The 24,047-nt window shown below is 40.9% G+C and overlaps 1 protein-coding gene across 2 annotated transcripts in view; it reads right to left on the bottom strand.

Moving 5' to 3' along the window:
• CHCHD3 (coiled-coil-helix-coiled-coil-helix domain containing 3) overlaps positions 1 to 24,047 on the bottom strand; it is a 173,082-nt gene that overhangs the window by 39,584 nt on the left and 109,451 nt on the right. For both annotated transcript variants that reach the window (XM_064442347.1, XM_064442356.1), the window contains exon 5: positions 20,117 to 20,200. In XM_064442347.1, coding sequence (XP_064298417.1) covers positions 20,117 to 20,200 — 84 coding nt within the window. The remainder of the gene's footprint in view (positions 1 to 20,116; positions 20,201 to 24,047) is intronic.

The raw sequence follows: 24,047 nt of genomic DNA, 5'->3' as shown, positions 1-24,047 counted from the left end.
AACAGCACATTCATAAAGGATTTAAAATCCCTATTGTTGGTTGCCTTTATGGAATTATTCTTAAATACATATCCAATGGGCTACTTTTGCATAGCAAAAGCCACACCATGGGGAACTACATCACCTCACAAGCAAACTAGGATCAGCACGAGTCTGTGGGTTACAAGGATATCCCAATACTTTATTTCAATGTCCACAGCTGCACATTATGTATACATCATTTTAAAAAAATACATATTTTTGCTACAGCAGTGCAAAGTCAACTAAGTTTAAGCCTTCCATTACATTCATGTATTGTTGCAGCTCGTCTGCTGCATGAATAACTCTCACAAAGTCCAGCGGTGTCAGAGACTTGAGGGAAGACAGTTTGAGCTTGCTCACAAAGCTGTTGCTGCAAACTTGGAACAGAGACAGCTCTGAGTTCAAGGCAGCTCTTCCACGGACTCCAGCAGCCATAATTTTTAGGATTATCTTGCTCATCCTCTGCAGTCCGAGGAATGATCTGGGAAAATCACTTTAAGCACCACCTGCTCCAAACTCGTTTTGGTCAGCTTTCAGAGGCAGGCAGATATCCCATTACAGTGGTCGAAAGAATAGGAGAAAATTGCTTCTGTGAATTATGGGTGAAAATTTGGCTGGATTATCAGGCTCTACCGTCAGCCATCCCCGTTTAACATCTTTATCAATGACCCAGAGATGGAGAGCATGCTCACCAGGTTTGCAGGTGACACCAAACTGGGGGAACATGAGGAAAGGCCAAGGGAACATAACTTGTTTAGCTGGGAGGAGAAGATGATCTGGGGGGACCTAACAGCAGCTTTAGAAGCCCTAAGAGAAGGTTATCAAGACAGAGACAGGCTCTTTACTGATGTGCAGTGGGACAACAAGAGACAATAGTTGTAAATCAAAACAATAGAGGTTCCAAATAAGGAAAAATATTTCCCTATTTCCCAAGGACAATTAACCAGGGGGACAGGGATCCAAAAAGGTTGTGCTATCTCCAGCCTTGGAGGTTGTCAAAGATCCCATGGGACAAAGCATTGAACAAAGCACCGAACAACCTTGTCTGTCCTCAGAGTTGATCCTGCTTTGAGTGGGAGGTTGGACCTCCAAAGGCCCTTTCCAATCCAAATAATTCTATGAATATGTATGCCTAAACTCAGCGGTATATCTGATATCAGAATGAAAATCTATTTTGGCTTGTAGATGTGCGATCTGCTCTGCAGTTGTATGTGAAATTCATCTGGTGGCAGAAGCCCAACATAAAGAATCACAGATTAGCTATATCTGCTTTCAAATAAATGGAAAGTAGCTGGGTTTAGCTTTGTTTATTAGATCTACCACTATCACTGCTCAGTGAGATTGGTTGCCTAAGGGCATAATGAGTGCAAGATTACCATTTTTTGAAAAGCACAATGCTGCCACAAATAACACTTATGTGCCAAGCCTCAAGAGATCAAGAATAAAGCTCTTGAAAGAAATTCTAAAATGCTTCGTCTCTCTCAAGCCAACAGCCCTGGCAACAGTGTCATCTCACAGACTTGTTCCTGTCCCTAAATCACAGCTTTAAAAAATTTTGTCTTTGTTTTTCTGAGCTGATACCAGGCTGCAATAACTTTCTCGGGTAACTGTCTCAGCACAGCCAACACCAACACTACACCGAGACTCAGAACCAGTTTGATCGATATTACCAAAGGCCTTGTATCGTGGTATTATGAGCTGCAGTATCCAAGTAGGATGAGCTCATTACTCAGGACCACATCAATATTTGCATTTGCAGAGACCAACAAACTTATTTGGATATCGCTGGCACAAATGTTTTAAATCATAGAATCATTAAAGTTGGAAAGGATCTCTAGGGTCATCAAGTCCGACCACCAACCCAACACCCCCAGGCCTCCTAAACCATGTCCCCAGGTGCCACGTCTGCACGGTGTTTGAACCCCCCCAGGGACAGTGACTCCCCCACCTCTCTGGGCAGCCTGTGCCAGGGCCTGACCCCTCTGGCAGGGAAGGCATTTTCCTTAATCTCCAACCTAAACCTCCCCTGACGCAGCTTGAGGCTGTTTCCTCTTGTCCCATTGCTGGTGACTTGGGAGAAGAGACCGACCCCCACCTCGCTACGACCTCCTTTCAGGTGGTTGTAGAGAGCGATAAGGCTGAGGGGAGGCCTCCTCTTCTCCAGACTAAAATGTTGGTATCTGGCTTTTTACATCACTGTCAGGTGAAAAGATTTTGATTTTGTCAGGATCACCAAGTCAGTAAAGAAGAGGTGAATATGGAGAGACTGTCCTTTCACTGTGCGAAGTATCAACTGACTGACAGGTGATGCTGTGCAACAAGAGCAAAGCAAAACTGTAAAAAACTACTTATCAGTAACAGGTTTTGGTGATGATGAAGTCACCAGAGTACCTCAAGGATGGTCTTTTGCAGCTGCTTTGAACACCATGTGCGAGCAGTGAGGAAATAACAGGACTGGTACAAGAATGCTGAGGATATAAAAAAATTGCTCAGTGAAAAATGTTGTGTGTATTTGTTTGGATGACTGATAAGTACCTGAATCCAAGAAAACTATGTTTTACACTCAGTCTAGATTGAGCACTATGCTCATATTTAGTGAAGCAAGAAACAAAACGAGCTTTGAGCATGTTTAAATCAAACTAGTGTGAGAATTTTCCAATGCTCTTACAACAGTGTATCCCAGCAGACCCATTCTGTTCAGAAACAGCCTTCTGAAAGAAATGCAGCCAAAACTAAGGCAGGTGGCCCTCTCACTCAAAAACTTGCTAAATAAAAAAAATCCAAGACCTATGAAAAAGAAGCCGATTAAGTGTCTCAGCATGCCACAGTGTAATCATTAGCACCAAATACATTGCTTTGGACGTTAAAGATGTAGTTCTATCGCTCTCAAGTAATAAGGCAACGTGCCGCAAAATTCCTACAGCTGGATGATGTGTTAGGCCAAATAATTCAAATGCAGACCTTTAAAAACATTCATAATTTATAACTATGTTTTGTGACCTCTAAAGATGATTCCCGCGATTTACTGGGCTTCTTTTCCCTGCATTCTTTGCAGGTTCTGTTTATTCCTACTATCCATTTCAGTCCTCCCTCCCGCAGTGCTCAGCGCATCTTACAAGCCGGAGCCGTTATTTTGCCTTTCAACCTTCCTGCAGGTATTTAGTGTATGTTCTGTCCTACATATGTATATGCTCCCGCTGCTGTCTTCATTTGTCCCTTCCATTTTAAATGATCACTTGTGTTATACACCTATATTTTTCCCCGACATCCACAGCCTTTCGCAGACACCTCTTCCTCATTAGCCCGAACAGATTTTCAGTTGTGCTTGAGAATGCAGCCTGCATTATACCCAGTCCCCCACACCACGTCCGTTTCTCTCAACAAATGTTGGGGGCTCAGAATTTGCCTGTGTAGGGCACTGCTGTTATTACGAAGCAGGTCTGCTTATCCCTCTACCGTGCTGGCAACGGCCCACAGCGTTTGTCTCTTAGGATGGGACTCATCACACCGAACCTCAGCGACCTACGGAGAGATGCTTGAACTATGCTTCCTCAATAATCAACAGCCAAATAGGATGGTTTGATCAACTTTCAGCGGCATCTCTCTCACCAGCAACTACTGAGTGAAGCCAGATATTTCATGCAGGCTAGATGTTTCCACTTTAAGCCAAGTTAGAGAAAATGCATCAGTGCCACAGAACCTCACCAAGGACGAGATGCAAAGACACCGTAATTTAGACCAACTTTTCTCTGCGGCAGATACTCTGTTATACACTCCTGCTAAGCCAACATAGCAGCCAAATCATACACAACTACTGAGGGAAGAGTTACACACCGTAGTTATTTTCAAAATACCAGAAACCCAACCACAATCGTTTATAAATCTCCTTCATTCCTTACAGAAAACCAGTCCAGCTAGATAAATTATACCCCTATATCAATTAACACAGTTGCCTGATAAATGCACAGAAGTATTTGCAGGTTTTGGTTTTTGCAGTTTATTCTACAAAAAAAAAAAATGTTATATCTATATAATGTATGGGAGCATTCAGAATGCACTTGGTACGGTCAATATTTTCTTCTCTTTTTCCCCTCCATAGCACCAAAGCTACTCAACAAAAGCCCCTATATCTTTGGTTTAGTCAGCTATCTTAAATCCACCACGGAAAAAAACATCCATTTTGCTATTACGAGAATCTGGAAATACCTTGTAGGATCTACATCACTGTGAGCTTACTGAATACTAAAGTAGCTCCTTGCAATACTGCATGTAGTACTGCAAATACTTATTCATTCTCCAGATGTAACAAATGGTAGGGCAAACTCTCTGAATCAGCAAGCTTCATTTTATAGTGCCGACTCATAGAATAATTTAGGAGGCACCTTCAGAGGTCACCTATCCCAGGCGTGCGGCTCAAATCAGGTCCAACTACACCAAGTCGCTCAGGACCTCGGCCAGTTGAGTTGAACACCTCCACGGATGATTCCTCTTTTGTATTAAATCTGTGTCTGATGGATCATGCCAAGGAATTGTATTGATGGTACCTGCACACAGAAGCTTTCTATTTACTCTGTCTCTACTTTCATACTATTTCTTAAAGCCTGAACAAGAAAAGTAGTAAAATACTGCCAGTGAACCCAGCGCCACATGAGAACAGGTTCATGTGTCTGAAAACGTGTTTTAATTACATCAACTAGTCAAATAAAAAGACATCATATGTCCTCTCACATATTGTCAATAAATCCTCGTTCTGTTAACCACTCGTAAAACTCCCACTTCAAAAATATTCCACACGTGGTATGGTACAAACACACACAGCATTTTACACTTGGTTTTCCAATATAAAAGCACAGGTCTGGTAAGGATTTTGCAGTTTTTTATAAAGTTCTTTCTATTTTACAAGTATCGGAAATAATCTCTTGTCTGTTCATGGCAATAATTCAAAGAAAAAAAAAATCATTGAAGTTTTCTGAATTTAAAAGGATCGCTTTCTGCTTTTGAAAAAGCACTTAAAAAAAAAAAAGAAAAAACTTCTTCACACTTTCTAACAAAAGGAAGTCCAACCTCCACTGTTATCCAATAGTTATCTTACCTATACACAGCAATATTTTGTTTTGTTCAGTTGAAAACCTACTAAAATACTACTGCCTGCTCAGCTGCAAGAGATTCTCAAATCCAGCATTCTGCATATTATCTTAAACTTATAATTAAAGAAAGTTTCAAAAAAATTAAATGACTGTAGCAGCAATAAATGCTTAAGAAGAAAGGAACATCATGAAAGATGTTTGAAATGTGTAATGAGAATTGGGGTTGTACAGCCTGGAGAAGAGAAGGCTGCAGGGAGACCTTATTGCGGCCTTCCAGTGCCTGAAGGGGCTGACAAGAAAGTTGGAGAGGGACTTTTTACCAGGGCAGGTAGTGACAGGACAAGGGGTGATGGCTTTACACTGAAAGAAGGTAGATTTAGATTAGATATAAGGAATAAGTTCTTCACTGTGAGGGTGGTGAGGCCCTGGCCCAGGTTGCCCAGAGCAGCTGTGGATGCCCCATCCCTGGAAGTGCTCAAGGTCAGGCTGGACGGGGCTTTGAGCAACCTGGTCTAGTGGAAGGTGTCCCTGCTCATGGCAGCACGATTGGAACTAGATGATCTTTAAGGTCCCTTCCAACCCAAACTGTTCTATGGTTCTATGAATGAACACGGTATGGTCTCTATTAATTTCAAGGGACATGTTACGCTGTCAATGCATTATTTGGTAGCATTAAGTAAAAAATAATAGTGTACCGATTCACTGGTATTAAAGGGGACAAGAGAGCGAAGACATAGAACCACAGAATATCTCAAGGTGGAAGGGACCCATAATGATCCTCAATTCCAACTCCCTGCTCCTCACAGGACTACCTAAAACTAACTGATATGACTAAAAGCATCATCCAAACACTCCTTGAACTCTGACAGGCTTGGTGCCGTGACCGCTTCCCTGGGGAGCCTGTTCCAGCGACCAACCACCCTCTCAGTGAAGAGCCTTTTCCTAATGCCCAGCCCGAACTTCCCCTGATGCAGCTTCATTCCATTTCCTCATGTCCTATCGCTGGTCGCTAAAGAGAGGAGATCAGCTGCCCCCCCTGAGGAAGGCTGTGAAGAAGTCACCCCTCAGCATTCTCCAAGCTGAACAAGGCAAGTGCCCTCAGCCGCTCCTCAAAAGTCTTGCCCTTGAGACCTTTCACCATCCTGATCATTCTCCTCCGGACTCGCTCTCATAGTTTGATGTCCTTCTTACACCGAAGCACACCGTGCTCGAGGTGGGGCCACACCAGTGCAGTGTAGAGTGGGACAGTCACCTCCCCTGACCTATGCTGTGCTTGATCACTAAATTGAACCCAAAATGATCACCAAATTGATCTGAACTACAGGAAACTATATCAAGGTGTTTTGTGTAAGGACAGACAGAGCTCCTGAGTGCCGGACACACAGGGTAGGGATGGCGCCCCGTGAAAAAGCAGCGCATGGAGTCCTCATTGAAGACTGTGGCTCTTCTCTTATTCCAAACCACCTTTTCTTTTCTCTTTATGCTTTACCGAACAATACATAGCTTCTAAAAAAGATCATTTGGGTATGTTGTGTTCACATCCAAGGTTACCTGCTGAATATAAAGCTTGCACAACTGAAAGCCAGTGGGAGGCGGGGAGAAGAAAAAAAGGGAAAATCTCCGTATTACTATGGTAATCACAAAAGCCATGCATACATCCAGCACCTACCTCTACTGTAAATCCCACAAAGTAGGGTTTGCTGCAAAATAATGCATAAGATATCGCTCTCCGCAATCTAGAACAGTCTTTAATACATATTTTTGTAACTCGCATTATGCTGTTTCAATGCGCTACACAGCAATACCCGTGCAACCCTATATCCACCTGATACGAAAAACAACAATTTGCTATCTTGAAAATGAAATCTGCTCAAAAAAATGTAAACTACGATGCACACTTGAAAAGCCTGTTAGACAAGTTAAGCAAGAAATGGCGAAACAGTAACTTAAAATCATGCTTTCATATTTCTAGACATTTTGCTGAATAAAATGGTTATATAAAAGACTGTATTTTAACTTGCTTACTTCTCTAGACAATATGTGATATCTCCCATATAATTTATCAGAGGAGTCACCCTCAGTATGATACTTTGATGATTACATTGTTCTTCCCCTGCTTGGAGAAACTGAGGCAATGAAAAAACGGTGAATTTCCCAAGATATGAAACAGAAATAGGACTATCAAGCAGATTTTCTGTTCAAACGTTTCCTCGTTACTCAAAGGCAAAATTGCCATTTACTCAAAAAATAGAGGCATTTTCTATATCTTGGGTCAAAACACAAGTATTATTAATACCTGTAGAAAGCAGTAATTATAGTTTATGTCATGTTATCCGCTGCCAAGCACTACTATGCTTCTACTTTTGAAAACTGTAGGCTAGTGAGGATTAACTCCTGGAATCAGTAGCAGGCTTGGCACGAACAGACATTTGAGCTGGCACGCAGCGACAATTATCTGCGATGCTTTTAAAAATACATATGGTACCAAACACCGAAAAAATATTCTGTATTATTGTCACAGTCTACTGGGAACAAGGAATAGCTTCTTTGGGCTTTATGTTTGGTAAATTAATATAGACAAACAAGCAATAAATTTTGTTGCAGGAAAAAACTGGATTACAGTGGTACCAGACTTGGAAAACACTGAAATGTTATTAAGGTAAAATGTTTTTTTAAAAAATTACAATTCTCTGCGAATTAGACATATGTTTGAACTCCTCGGCTATGGTTCATTTGAATTTGCTTCCTAATTACTGCAGCTCTGTTTTTGTGTTTTAGTGTGCATAAATACATATTCCTGCGTGATTATGGCCCACAGTAGCACAAACGGTTAAACTCTCTGACATGGGGAAAAAAATAAAGATTTCAAAAGTGGCAGGAGAGTATCTACTCATTTCAAACACATGATTATCTTTCCATATTTCAAAAGGAAAGGCCTTTTGAGGCATAGAAATATGCATGTGAATAGAAACATATTGAAAATTCTCAGCTTTCAGGTATAATGCTTTTCAGTTAGAAAGGCAGAAGATGGGGGAACTTTCAATTCTCTGTGACACGCTTAAAGAGAGCTGAGCGCACCGCCAGCCTGGCATGATCATTCCCGTCCCCTCTCCCGGCTGCTGATGGCTCACTACTTTTGCGAAGTTCTGTTGATATCCTAATTAAAAACTACAAGCCCCTCCACTGGACCTATTTCATACCAAGCAGGTTATCAGACACACAAGCCATCAAGAGCCGGGAAACCAGTTAAAACAGAATACAAGAAGAGAGAAAAAACTTTCACCTTGGAAATACTAGTGTAAAAATAACACATTATTTTTATGGGAAGGATCTCACAGATACAGAAAAGCAATGCCAGCGGCTCCCTCCCTTCCGAAGGAACGGGGAGTCAGGGATTTTAAAGGAATCTGGGTAATGCCCAAGACAAACCGGTTTTGCTCTCTTCAAAGGAAAAACTCAACTGCAAACAGGTTGTCACTAGACTTGTCACCAAGTCAGTTTTTCTGATTTTCTCCCCCACTAGTTTTCCCCAGTTTTCTTCCTTCAACCCTCGTCACCTTGATTTTGAGTTCCTTCTGCCACCTGTAAAGCCAGTATTTTAGTTTCTCAGGAGTTTCACAGAATACAGAAAAATCTGGAATTTTGAATTTCTATATTCACTTCTTAACACAGAAGAAAACCTTCTCTTAAGCTTTCACTCCTTCTGTAGCAAAGCCTGGCCCAGGCTGAGATCTGGGCCACAATTAATCTTACACAAAACCCGGTACACCTGCCTTATCCCCCCTGTTCGCAGTGGGCTTAAAATGTGGCTGCATCCCAAGATGTTGGTTCAGCTCTTACAGTGACTGGACTCTACCTGATGTTAAGAATACCATCACTAGACACAACGGCTCCTGGGCTGGACTTGGTCTCTTGCACGTGAAGAGGACAATAAAATGAGATGAGAAAGACGACATGCCTATACCAGGCCACAATACAGAGCACCGATTTCCTCAAGCACTGTGTGAGCCGTGTCCCTCACACAAAGCCTTCCCAAAACCCAGCGTTTCTCTGTGCTTACGCTATAGGAACCGAAACGCGGATTAAATGCGCCGTCCCTTTTCCCTATATTCACACATACACAAATGGTGAACCACCAAAACCTCACATGAAAAAGGCCGTGTCTGAATCGTAGCTTATTGTTCAGCGAACCTAGAACAGCCTCACAAAACCCATCAGCGGCCAGATGTAAATGCCTGGTGCTAGCGCTGCATTTCGGCAGCTCCTCTGCGCTGAGCAGAGCCCTCTCTCCCTCCCAAGGCCAAGTTATTAAGAAATTGTTTGTCGACTTAGATTGGATTGATCATTTATTTCCCAAATTCCTTTTCCCATCATTTACTCATTATACGCCTCCTCCTGATGTAAGAGGACATTTATTAGCTTCTGCATTTATTGTGCCGGCAAATAGAAACATTCTGCAGCATTTCCTGGGGATTCTCTCATTTATCTATCGGTTACGGGGCTGAAGTATTTTTAGGGGCAGAAAAAAATTAAAATATCACTCAGCCTGACAGCAGCACAAACGAAGCCGCTATGTGCTTCGGAAGGCCATTCCAGCCGTCAGGTTTACAAGGCTATCTACAAAAAAACATGGCAACATTTCGCATAAACATTATTGTTTTATAATGAGAAAAATTACTAACTACTGCTTAGGCAGAAAAGGGACTGTTTGAAAGGGAAAAGGTGCTCAGAGACTGTTTTGATCCACATAATGTCATTGATACCTGTTTAAATAGAAAGTATACTTAAATTGGTACTTCTGGGTTTTAAATGCAATTGCACAAAGGACAGAGAACAGAAAACAAGTGAAAACAGGGACTGGTCTAAATGGCACTTTTTTACTTGGCCAAAAGTAAAATTACTGGGCAATTAAAAAAAAAAAAGTCTGAATATATTAAAAAGATAAATATGTTTAAAGAAAAATGTTTCTATCAGATTCCCAGGGAACTGAAAGAGACTAAAGGATTATTTCTGTGGAATTATTCCAAGTATCATACAACCAGTAAAATCACCAGCAGGTATCCTAAGAATTCAGTATTTTACTTGTCAGGTGGTTCAGCCTAGAGTTGCAGTATTTTTAAAGTATGTTACCTTGACAAAGAAATCCAAGCAAACTCTCTCACTGAGGGTGCTTTCAATATAGTGTTAACTTAGTACAGGATTTGTTCCCAAACTTCAACTTCTGTAAAAGAAAGAGGGTGGGAGGAGGGAACAGACCTGGGTGAAATGAAAGCTGCTTATTCATTAACTACCCATATGTTGAAACATTTTGCCATATCCTATGAAACACGATAAACACCGCCTTTTAACATTCAAATGACAACATTTCTTCGGTTTGTTCCATTTTGCCTATTAAAAAAAATTCTCTCTCATGATACTTTTCTTTGCTCCTCAAGATGGGGAAGGGGAAAAGCGCAGCTGAAACTCTAAAGGAAAACAGATGCAGACGCAATCACTAAGGGTGACTTAGGCGATGCTGACATGTTTGTGTTTAACTGTATGCATCCACTAATTTGTACTCATAAAAGTGAGCGGTGCTGGATGAACAACCTGCTTAGCCTCGTTAGGATCCAGCACCTGCTTTTGCAGAACGTCCCTCCCACGAGAGGAGCGCTTGCTCCCACACCGCGCACGCGGCCAGGCCCCGCTCACCGGGATTTCACAGAATCCCAGACTGGTGGGGGCTGGCAGGGACCCCTGGAGCTCACCCCGTCCCACCCCTGCTGGAGCAGGCACACCCAGAGCAGGGGCACAGGGCCGCGGCCAGGCGGGGGGTGAATGTCTCCAGGGAAGGGACCCCACAGCCTCTCTGGGCAGCCTGTGCCCCTGCTCTGGCACCCGCACAGGGAAGGGGTTTGGCCTCATGTTCAGGGGGAACTTCCCCTGTTCCAGCTTGTGCCCGTGGCCCCTTGGCCTGGCGTTGGGCACCGCTGAAAAGAGCCCGGCCCCATCCTCCTGACACCCACCCTTCAGGTATTTATAAGCATTGATGAGATCCCCCCTCAGCCTTCTCTTCTCCAGGCTGAACAAGCCCAGGTCTCTCAGCCTTTCCTCACAAGGGAGATGCTCCAGCCCCTGATCCCCTTGGCAGCTCTGCGCTGGCCTTGCTCCAGCAGCTCCCTGCCCTTCTTGAACTGGGGCGCCCAGAACTGGACACAGCCCTGCAGATGTGGCCTCACTAGGGCCTTTCCGTGTCCTTCCATGAGACAGGGCAAGCAATGGCAGAGGAAAGGCATTATCTCCTGACAACGTGATCTCAGACACGGGAATAAAGAAGGGGGAGAGTGAAGGAGCTGCCCAACATGCTCCTTTTCGACTGCTTTGTTTTTCAGTATTGCCTCAGATGTTCCCAATCCCATCGCAGCTTATCCTTACCTATATCTTTTATTCATAGGAGTAACGTGCATATCTGTTCAGACTTCACAAGCACCAAGATTCAAGTTGACTTTAACACAAATTGAAACACTCACAGAAAAATAAAGATTAGTTATGACCAGTTATCATGGGACCGTAAATAAATTCCTATTCTTAAAGTACAGTAGGAGGTCAGAAATGCTGAGATCCAGAGCGGTGATAATTGTGTAACTGAGGAAAAGTTAAGGAAAAAAAAATACAATTCAAGCAGTGAGGACTTAAAGGCTGCAGGAAGAGAAATGGGTTTTTGAAAGAAATCATCTTTACAAAGCTACGTGATAGTCAGATAAACACAAAGCACTATATAAATAGCCAATTCCTGAAAAGTATTATTTCCCTGTTTCTTGGGTCAGTAAATCCCCCATTAACTACCAAAATCTCTAAGAGTTTGAATTCTCGAGGTTTTGAGCATCTCATTTCCAATCAAAAGATCTCCCGCCTCTCTGAGCGTACCTCTGCAGAGGCAGACAGAGCAACCGCACCTCAGAAACACACCTTCCCCCACACCTGAGGACATATCAGTGCCGAAATTCTGTAGGAAATGACACTGGGACATCCTAGAGGCAAAGAAAGTGACTTCGGGATGAGATTAAAACAGCATTTTACGCCAAAAAGCATAATGAAATGTAGCAGGAGGAGTGGAGGGTAAATATCAGAGCCAGTTCTGGCCAGCAATGCAAGAAAAATGTAGGATACCAGAAACTACTCAGGAAAAGAAAGTTGTAAGAATGAAGATGGGTTAGAGGGAGATACTAACGGCGATAGAATAAAGGAAAGAAACCCCATAACTGCATTTCAAAAAGCAGAGCATGTTTGAAAAGTCCTGAAAGATCACACAAACACCTCCCTGCTGCAGGACCCTAAGTTAGCAGTCTGCACCCAGAGTACCATTATCCCTAGGTCTTCTGCAATGTCTTACAAAACAAAACCATGGAATTATTCACCTTTTGCCCCAAACTCAAGCAAGAAAAAAAACCCAAATCCATTCCAAGCCACGGCTTGGCACATACTGGATAAATAAAAAAAAAAAGGATTGCAAACAACCTAGATGAAACTAGTGGTTACATGTTAGAGGTTATCAAGCTTCTTATTGCACAGGGGAAAAAAGCCTGGAATCATAGTTATCGCACTTATTTTTTGGTCTCCATTTATATAAAGACACACATACAGAATGGAAAAATAATCTATAAACAAACATTCAGAGAAACATCAATACCTACTATTCAGCGTGGAACAACTCCTTATTTTGTTATTAAGCGGCATTTCAGCATTGCTATCGATTGGATACGCGATAGTGGACGACGAGACTGAAACAGGTATTTTTAATGGGAAAATGTCTCAGAAGAAAACACCATGCATATGTGGTGGGCTTGGAGGAAAATAATATATATATATCTATAGGTGAGGTGTGCATTTAATAACAAACATCTTGGCTACTTATTCATAAATGGTAAATAAAAGATGAGCAGAAAAAACTAGAAAATCAAGGCTTAAAAACAATTGTTCAAAATAACGACTGTGGCTCAGCAAGATACGGAGGTAGCGAATTAATGCAGCATTCCTGTCGGAAGGCTACAGCTCGCTCTGCCTTTGTCAATCAGGTTGAGGTTTCAGATATTGTAATTGGTAGCAAGTTTCCTAATCTCAACCTGCCAGGCAAGAAGCGCTCAACAAAAGCTCTATCCCCAAAATATAATGAAATTTGAAGAGAGAAATTTTCTAGTATTGGCAACGTGAAGCAAGATCACAGGTTGGGTTGACAGCTTTATTATGCTACACTGACAAAAACATTACGCTCTGGTCAGTCCTAAAAAGGGTGGTTTTCATGAGCAGTGTGGAAATACAAAGCGCTGGGAAACTCTGATGAACTCTTGCTTTTATCTTATTGGTGCAGTGTATGAGCTCAGACATATAAAATTCTCCTGGCCCAAGTACAAAATGAGAAATTAAAATGTCTTGATTTTATACACAGATCTCCTGCTGCACCGATTTGGGGAAAACAGCAAGAAGCCCCCGTCACGGTTGAATATCCATTCAGGAAAAAGAAAAAAGACACCAATAACTTCACAGGGATAATACAATTCATTAATAATTACATGATAGGATACACGGTACTATTCCTCAAATGGAAGCTGTAATACCTTTTATTGCTTCTATCTGAAAAATGTTTGGAAATAGGGTTATGTATTGATATACAGGGTTTTTTTGTATATAGATATATGTATACACGCATATTTATTGCATATTGTATTATACATGTTTTATGTGATTATTTTGTTTTCAACTAAGAATCAATTTATATTGATTATTGTTTAATTGACATATTACATACATCATGTAATAACGTATATTGTGTATATATATGTACAAATATATATATTTGATATGGGCGGGGGGGAGAGAGGGAAATAGGCAGACAGATAGCTAGAAACAAGAAAAAAACACTGAGAACATCTCACAAAAATGGATGGGAAATAAGAATGATGGAATTCTCTTCTTTCAAGCCATGGATATTTAGAGACTGATGCTATAATGACTAGTTAAAATGCAAAATTATTGTTAAGTGATACAACACAGGCTTAGAATTTACAGAGAAGAAAGGTCTGCAAACTGCCTTTCAGCAACTCTCCTCTGAAATACAAGGGACGGGCTAGGTCAAAGACAACATGGGTATTACTGAAAGCACCAGTTTAAATAGCAGAAGAAAGAAAACGAGTGAGCATTTTTACCAAATACACCTCTCCAGACAGAGGACTACGAAGCCTCCCCGTAGAAGCAAACTGGAGAAACTCTTGAAGTTGGGGAAGTTATAAGACATTATATAAGACACCGCGTTCTCAGAAAAGGTGTTGGCAGTATACGCTAAAGCCGCTACCGAGAGGTTGTTTTACTCATCTACGATAAGAATAATGCAAAATATAAAGCAAAGGTGGAACAGAGCGGTTGTTCCTGTTGCTATACATTATGTTTAGAACCGAAATCTATTTGAGCGACACTTTGTATTGCAATGGACAATTTGGAAAACCTACCGGTATTACGTGCATCCAACAACAAAAGCACACGTTCCACTTGATCAACAAGTACAACTTCGCGAGTCTCAGCTCCGTGCTAGAGCTAATTCCATTTCTTCATGGCAACAATGAAAAGAGGTTTCCTGAGCTTTCCCTGCATCTCCCCTAAGTGCTCAGTACATACTATCATCAGGCAAAACCATTTCTTACTTTGCTGGATCCAGCCTCAAGTCTTGAAACACTGCGCCTACATCGCTGCTACTCGATTTTGAAAGACATGAAAGACTGCAGTACAAATGTGTGGAGAGTAAACATGTTTGCTCTGGCGAACACAAAACTCTAAACACAAGAGGTGAGAGAAGAATCATCCTCTGGTGATAAAATTCTTGCTGATACAGTCATGCAAGACTGAAGAAAGTAAACAGCCTGATAACTTAAAAATAAATAGAAACAAAAAAAATGTTTAAACTGCTAAAATACGTTGTAGGGAATAAAAATGTTTGTAGTTATTATACTGCTTTATAAGAGTCCCCCTCTGTTATCTACATCTTGCAAACTACAGTTTACAAAAAACATAGCAAACAGATTCTGATTATTTAGTTGTTGAGATTTGAAAAGGTAAACAAGTCTCTGAAGCATCTGAACAAATGTGGCACTCGCATTGTTTGCATCTTAGCGCTTATGTTCATTATAAACACCTACAAAAAGCCAATACTTGGCTGTGAAGCTGAACCATATATCATCTCCTTTTCTGAGCACTGGGGTATCACTGCAAAGCATGTTGGCCCATGCTAAGCCTTGAATCAAAAAAAAAAAAAAAGGAAGAGATCATTAAATTATAATTTCCCCACACAACTGGTATAAGCATTTCCTACCAACAGGATTAGTATGAACGCAAGATCCCAGAATAAAGCTGCTCAGCAGCGAGGATGGCAGTTTAGTGTCTAGTAAATTTGATTTCTCTGAAAATCCTGACACATCATAATAGTGAAATCCTATTTACTGTAGCAAGCAGGATGGATAATACTATTTAACACCTGGTATAGTATATGCCATCAGCTCACAGCTTTGTGCTCTGCGTGCTCATCTTACCTTAAGGTTAATGCTCCTTGACAGCCTACATGGTAAGTAGAATCCCCAAATTAAGTGCCGAACCTACGATTTGCAAATCCTTCCTCAAAACTTAAGTCATGAAAAAATGGACGCAGATAAGAGGATCACATTTCCAGGAGTTATGTCTATATTCTCAGGCTCTGCTCTGGCAGTAAGCCCTGGATGGTGCAGGAGTATCCCTGCACAAAGGCCACTAAAGTCAGCAAGGACACGCACAGAAATTACAGAATGGGCAAGGAAGAGCTATTGGGGCAGTAACTTGTTGAGTGCTAAATCTTTAGCCTATCTACCGTAATGCCGGAACCTCCAAGCGCTAACAGAATCACTTTATTGCCTTATGCAGTACGCATATTCACACGCATGCTACTTGATACTTACGGAAGGTAGTTCTAGGAGATTCACAAGCATAGAAACTTCGCTCGAGTGAGAAATATCCTGATTAATACAGTCATATCTTGCTCATTCACACTGATAAACTAAGTAGTTGTGCCATACCGCAGTGTATTAAAATTAATTTCCGTTTGCTCCTATGACTAGAGGCATGATTCTCGTAATGAAGCATAATAGTATTATGAAGCAGTGTAACATGAAAATAGTTGGATTTGCTGAAGAAAATCTGAAGTAGGAAGAGTTGCATCGTTCTTGAAGCAACAGAAGCATGCGGAGATACACCTCACCATGAATGTCTGCCTGACGCCAAAACTACAGGCAGAAGACGGAGCAAAAATATTCCAGGGCAAAAGCAACCGGATGAGGGACCGACAGGGTGTTTTTCCTGTGCGGGTGCCAGAGCAGGGGCACAGGCTGCCCAGAGAGGCTGTGGGGTCCCTTCCCTGGAGACATTCACCCCCCGCCTGGACGCGGCCCTGTGCCCCTGCTCTGGGGGTGCCTGCTCCAGCAGGGGGTGGGACGGGGTGAGCTCCAGAGGTCCCTGCCAACCCCCACCAGTCTAGGATTCTGTGTCGGCTGCTCTGTAAACAAAATGAATGCAGCTGTTGATGTTGACTGGATCCCACGCATCTCAGCGACATTAGAGATGCAAAAGGTGGTTATGAAGTCTAAAGCCACCGGGGCTTGGAAGCGACGCTGCAACCAGTGGCACAACGGAAGGATGACGGACATGGAGGAGCTGAATGGAACAACGACGAATACAGAAGGACAGAAGTGCGTGACTGCACGTGTGGATACTCACATGAGCGAATGTTAGAGAAAGAGGCCATAGCATTGTCCTTCCAGGCAGCAAGCTGCTCAATCTGCCCGAGACATTAGTTTTCCTTTTTCTTGCTCTGCTATTTTAAAAGAAAAATGTTTAAAATGCCACTAATGCCACCTCATAAATAAATAAGACAATGTAGGGTACACACATGTCAATGATCTGAATACTGATATCTCTGGGGTGGTTTTTTTTGCTGTAGTCAAAAAGCACCATTAGCCTGTAAGGAGACAATGAAAAACACTGACAAATTCTTCTCAAAGCTTCATGTGCAAACTCTTGAATAACAGCTTCACATCCTAGTCAGGTATACAGCATGAGAAGGTTATTCTTTAACTCCTTTGTTAAACTATCTCATTTTGCTTTGCTGCCGTGGAGCATGTAATAACTCATAGCTTATGTACTATATTTGACCTAGAAACACTGGCAGCTGTTAGGGGAATCGCTGGGTTTTTGGAAAGTATCGAAAGGTTTTTAGCACATAAACCAAATTTATGAAGAGATATTGCCCTGGAGAATAGAATTGTTTATGTTTTAGTATTGCAGCTGTCACTGGTGCACAGTTATTTTGTCCTGTATTAATGCCCTGAAAAGGTTGAGCATCTTCACTCAGTCACTGAAATATTTTATAATTGACAGACTTCATCTGGCACTGAATATGTATAATAATTTTCTCCATAAGGAGCACACTGTGCTGACACTAATCTGCTCTGTTGTCGTCTCCCTTTATTATCAATGTCTGCATTGTTTTTTCAGCAGCATTGAAGAACACAAATACGAAGCTTCTAATTGAAAAAGCTAAGTAATCAAAAAGCCAATTAATCATACAGATGAGCTCTGACACTCAATGATGCAACAGACAGAAATACCACACACGCATAACTGAAGTATTTTTAAAGTGTGCTTATTTGATGTAAGAATGATCTGAGAATGTAATTAGCATTCTTTGTCACAGGTGACAGACTCATATTGCACACATCTTCATACTGACATTACTTCTGTGAGCTCCGCTTGCTCCGCGCCCTCCTTACCTCTCATTCTGATCTTTTCTCTGCTGAACAGCCCGTACTCCGACTTTGTGTACCTTCCACTGAAATCAGGACAAGTTTAGGAACAAATAAGCAGCCTATTATTGTGCTCTGTAATTTCCAAGATGTTAGGCCTTGCCAGACCTTCCTTTTTTCTTAAACCTCTGTTTTCAACCCAATGCTCAAAAATCACCAACTCTGAAACTCACAAATGACCTTAATAAGGGCTGCAGGCACCAGCTGCAGGGAAGCTGGGATTGCAGGAGACGCGACCTTTCTGCTTTTGCAGGTTTTCATTCTGTAATCTCCACATCTCCTAAAAAGTTCAAAGTCAGTTTTGGAGCACAGAGTTCACCTGCTTTCAGAGCTCGAACAACTCTTTTTTGTGTAGAAGGGATACGCACATGTACTTTGAAAACAACCTGGATGACAATCTGGCAAAGGATTTTTAGTCAGAAGGAGAAGACAAGCCTTAATACCACGAGAGCTCTATGCTGAAGATCGAGCAAACATCATCCATGGCACAAGTCAGTCAATTCAGAACCGCCTGCTGTCATCTTGGAGACTTCCAAGTCCGAGAAGAGAAAGCAAGAGACGGCAGAGTTCACCCATTTCACAGCACCTGGGAGACGACACTTCAGCAGCACTCAAATGCCGTTATTTCAAGTTCATTATCTCACTCGCACACAACAATGATATATTCACATGCATCTTAACATGTGATTCCACACCGGAATTCCTCACTTAACAGGAGCAAGCGAAAGCACTGTATCAGTGACCTACTTTAACCTTAAAAATAACTAAGAATAAGACCTTATTTGCTGCATAGCACCTTAAAAAGGTAAAAGAAAATCTTTCAAAGAATCCTGGTTTATCACATATCCCTCACCATGAATTACTCGGTACTACTCGCACTGTACCAATAAAATGGAAGGCTGATAACTAAGAGCAGAGGCACAACCACCCCATAAGACGCCAGTTTAAATGCGATACTGCAGATGCTTTTTCCTCTAACCCCAGCCAGTTATTTGAGAACAAGGACATTATTCTGTGGCTTGGTGGTTTTTGGGTTTTTTTTTGGTGAAGGATCTTAATTTTTAACTGCTTAAATAATGCACCATTTTAGAATCATTACCCTAATTTACCCTCGTCCTTTCAAACCATTTTTCATTGCCAAGAACATGGACTTCATTAATGTAATCTTCAAAAAGGTAGGACAAAACACTGAGACAGTATCTGATATGCCCTCTATTTAAAATATTCATTAAGACCAATTATACACACTGATAATTCAGGCAACATGCGTTTCTTCCTAATCCATAAAAACAAGGCGTTTTCTTCTATTCCGCTAAGCTGCATAAATGAATACATATTTTGATAATATCATTTCGAAAACTAACTAAAAAAAAATCCAAATTAATCAACAATAGGTAGGCTGAGGAAGAAGGCAGAGGGGTAAAGGAGGCAAATGTATTCAGGCTAATGGTTATGACCAACCTGGGATCTAGAAAATTATGACAGCAGTAATTATTAGAAATTAACATCCTATAAAATAATACCCTATAAAGAATACGAATGCTAACAGCGATACGTTAGAAACATTGTAAGCATGTCACACAGCTTACCAAACTGTTCTGTACAGTTTAGTTTCAAGTCTACTGTAAAAAAAAGACACAGAAGTGCTTTTTTAAACACGGCATAACGAACCTGCAATTAACATCAAACTCTCCAGGTACTGGTGGCCTTTGGGGGAACGACTAACACCACCCAGCGAAAGCAACTGCGGACTGCGACGGAAGCAGGAATTCAGTACGCATCTTCACACTTCACACGCAATTTTATGACTGCTTGACGGTACTCGTTCACTTACACCGGCTCTTCGTTGGTGCTGGTATAAAAGTAACCTCGTTTTGAGTATTCCTCTGTATGGATTTACTGTGACAGATGAAGCCTCATTGCAAATGTGAGAATTTAGTAAAGAAAACAATATTCTCAATGTGAAAGTCTCCATCTTGTCAATATTAAGCCAGAAACAGTAGCAGTTAATGCCACAAAACCCCCTCTGGCCACAGTTTTTTTTAAATCTTTATCTCCTTAGAAAAGTCATCTTGTTTAACAGTAAAACATAACCAGAAAGCCAGTAGCAGAAACAAACAGAGAACTCTTCATTAAAAATGAAAGCAGGCTTACCCTTTCTTCCAGTCGAGCCAGCTGCTCCTTATAGTAGGCATCGTGCTTCTTCAGCTCTCTGTCTTTCTCTTCCAGCTGCTTGGCCTAAAAAAAGAAATAGAAAGATAAAACTGGATCAAGAAAGAGCATCACTTGCAAAGCAAAACATCTACTATAAATTGTACCAGTAAGGAATATACAGCGATTGAGAACTGCAGTCTATTAGTTTCTGCCAAACAGTACATTAATAAGATGATGATTGCTGCATTGAAAATGTAAAGAGATTGTCTATTGTACTGGGTTTTTTCCTTCCCTCCTCAACAGCTGTGCCATAGTTTGTCCAAACATATCTGGAAGTGTCATGAAGATGGAACCAAGCATAGCCTGCTGAGATTGATTAATCTTCTCTTTTTTTTTTTTTTTTTTTTTTAATTAACTTTGCAGATCACTTCTGAACTTTGGGAAACTTGCTCAAGCTACCGAACAAAATGCACGCAGAGCCTGAATATTTAACTTTATTTGTTAACTAAGTGGACGTTTTGACAGGAGAAAAGCTGAACCTGCCTCCATACATTTGTAGGCAGTGGTAAAAAGAATTCTTCTGAAGTAGCTGTTTTTTCCTCTAAAACCCCAGTTCAGGAATGTATTTAGCATGTGCTTAATTCTAAACACATGAACGGTTGGAAAGAACCAAATGCTTACATATTTACAAAAGCACATCTAAAAAGTACATCTAAAACTCTGCTGTCTTCTTCAATTAGTAATTATTCCTCTGGAAGCTCCTACATCGGTTGAAGTATCCAACTAAGTAAGCTGAAACCCTTTACTGTAGGATCTCTCCCATGTCCAGTAACTTAAAATAACACAGAAGACTTTTGAACATCTATCTTTTGAATACTAATATGACTTGAGCATTCATTTAAGAGACACTACTTCCAGCACTACTGAGCAAGCTGACGTTCTTTTGGCGTTTCATCTGTAGCACGTTCTAATGTGTAGTATTAAGGGAACTCATTAAGAATTCTAAAATACATTAAAAGAGAACACAAGCACACAGAATACATACAAAGCTACAAGACCTCCAGAGGAAATACTAGACAAGTGATTTTTAACAAGCTATGGAGTATTTAATGCCTAAATTATCAGTGCAGATTCATTCGAGGCTCATAATGTTTTAATAATAAAATATCTTTAGTGACTAATAATTAACTATCAGTGGTCATTACCACAATTGCCTGTTCGACATTAGTCATTTACCTCTAACATGTTATTTTCACCCAGGTACTGATACTACAAAGCCAACTGCAAAATTTGCTATTTTAGCAGCATCATGTAAAATGGTAAACTCTTGCACTCTTACTGCTCACATGGTACCGCCAGGTCACGCTCACAGAAGCACATCATAAAACTTACTTAGACCATACACTGTGCTATACTTTTTCTACAGGCACTGGACTTATTTCTTTTTGTCAAGATTTGCACATTTTTGCAGCCAGACAAAGAATAAAATAATTTTGGGGTTTTTGGTTGTTCCTGAACTACTTACCTTTTTTTCTATATCCTGAAGCATGTAAAGAAAAATCCAAAAGTCAAATTAGATTTATTTTATAATGGCAAATAGAAACAATGCAGAAATAACCATGCATGTTAGGCATATCTGTAATTTAGAACCATGCAAAAAAAACTACTTGGAATTTGGTTTTCTTCATGAACTTCACCAAAAATACCCTGCTCTACCAAAAGCACACAGCCCAGTTTAAACTCTACTTGGATGAAGCAAACCTTGTCCTCCGCCAACCACCTCATCTTCAGCATAGTGCCGTGGAGCACATACTGCAGCCCTGCCCACCACCATTTAAATCAGACTATATTCACTACAGAAAACTAATTACAGGTTTTTCCAAAGCTGATTACACTAAATAATCTACAGCCTGACTACCATGCTTTGTATTGATCATGGTTTTGATTTTTCTAGATAATCCCTGTACCCTCTCTCAAACCCGCCTCTTGCTGTGCTTATAGAAACAACTCGTTGCAGATTGTGCCTCCCCAAACCATCCTCTCCCAAATATCTAATACAAGACTTCAATGCATTATCATAGTTACCCGTACATGAATATTTTATGTATAACCCCCTTACAACCTCTGAAATATTTGCAAACTCAAGAACTCAAGGGGAGTTAAATAGGCCAGTGACAAAGAAAACATAAAATTAATGTTCCATAATGCTCATGAGAGCTCAGTTAAGTTTTAGTTCTTAGAATTCAATAGGGTTTCACACAATTCTGTCGATGACCTGAAACCAAGCAGCAAATCTGACTTTGGAAAGCCAATAAGATATAATAAAAGTCATGCAAGAGCATCATGACTTAATTCACTCGCCCCATTACTGACAATTCACAAGGGCAGAAATTCTCAGGGTGGAAAAACCCAACAGGTCAAGGGCACACTAACAACAGGGGAGATGAAACCCATCTTCTCCTCCAGGTCCAGCTGAGTTCAGATTCTTTTCATCTGTGCCTTACTTGCTGATCAAATACCATTCAAAAGAGTGAAATGGATTTGTTTAACAGTATCTGATCACTAAATTTATCCATGAAAGACAGTATGAGCAGGGGAATGCAAATAACATTTGTTCCAAGGATATCCATCTGAATGCAAGTTTTTGCCCTGGAAAGTTTGTTAGTTTTTTAGTTCATTTTTGGGTTTGGTTCCCTGCCCCCCAAGATAATTAGTGGTCAAAACAGCTGGATTTTACTGCACTAAAGATATGGGGGTCAAGAAGTAAATTATAGTCCTGCTTCTTATTGCCCTGATACTATCAAAGCTTTTATATCACAGATAAAGTAGAAATATTAGATTATAAGAATACTAAATAATACATTTATCCAAAGATTTCATTCCCTCTATTGTGAAAGTAACTGGAAGGGTTGGTAGGCCAGGAAGAAATTCAGGTTTCTTCCATACGGCTACCACCCCTTGCACTTATACAGTAATGTAGATACAGCAAAGTTTAAAAAAAAAATTCATTTATACAAGAGACAAGATAAATATGTCAAAGGAAGAGAATTCACTGCAGAAGTAAAAACCTGTAAGGTAATACTATATTTATGGGGCCACAGCAACATGATCCCAGTGAATATCAATTAGCTGTAACAAAATAATTAACAGTAGCCATGTATTCAATTAGCTGAATGCTGCACTTTAGTTGTAAATGAGATATTGGAACAGGTTCATTGCTTCTTCACAAAGTAGCTCAAATAAACAAAGCTTTTGCTTGGGTGTTATTTAGAAAACAGCTTTAGAAGGTCACCTTTGAGGCAGCCCATGTTCCCAAGACTACCCAAAATTAAAATCCAAAAATAGATCACTTATATTAAATACAGGCTCTTCACAATCTCTAGGAAGTTGGACCAAGATTTAACGGCCAACCCGGGTTTAATTTTCAAAAGTAGCGCCTGGCTTTAGCACAGCACTGCTACGAGTTTCCATCACTGGGGAAATGGATGTCTACAAAAGGCTTCCGTGCATCGCCTCTTATACGGTTGCAGGGACACTTGCAGAGCAGTCCCACGACGAGGCCAAACCCTTCTCATGCTGGATACAACAGATACGCGTTAATTTTTTCCTTTCCAGGGTAGAACAGAGCAAATCAGCAGCCAACTGAAAACATATGTTTAATAATTATCTTTAAAAAATAAAGGAATCCAGTTAGCTGTAGACAGCAAGGTTCATGGTGTGTGCAGTCTTTAATTGCTATTCTTTAAGGGTGTTGCAGGGGATAAGCCATTATCAGGTAATGTAGGAAAAGTTTGTAGGCAGATTTCAAAATCAGCTCTTGAAGCAATCGGCAGTCCCAGGTTTACAGCTGCCCCTCAGTGCAGGCTCCGAGCTCCAAACTCATTAATATCCAGCAAGTTTACAGAAGAACATCCCTGATGGCTTCAGTTTG

This window comes from Phalacrocorax carbo, chromosome 1, assembly GCF_963921805.1.
Source record: "Phalacrocorax carbo chromosome 1, bPhaCar2.1, whole genome shotgun sequence".
Lineage (NCBI taxonomy): Eukaryota > Metazoa > Chordata > Aves > Suliformes > Phalacrocoracidae > Phalacrocorax > Phalacrocorax carbo.
This window is presented reverse-complemented; position numbering and strand designations above follow the sequence as displayed.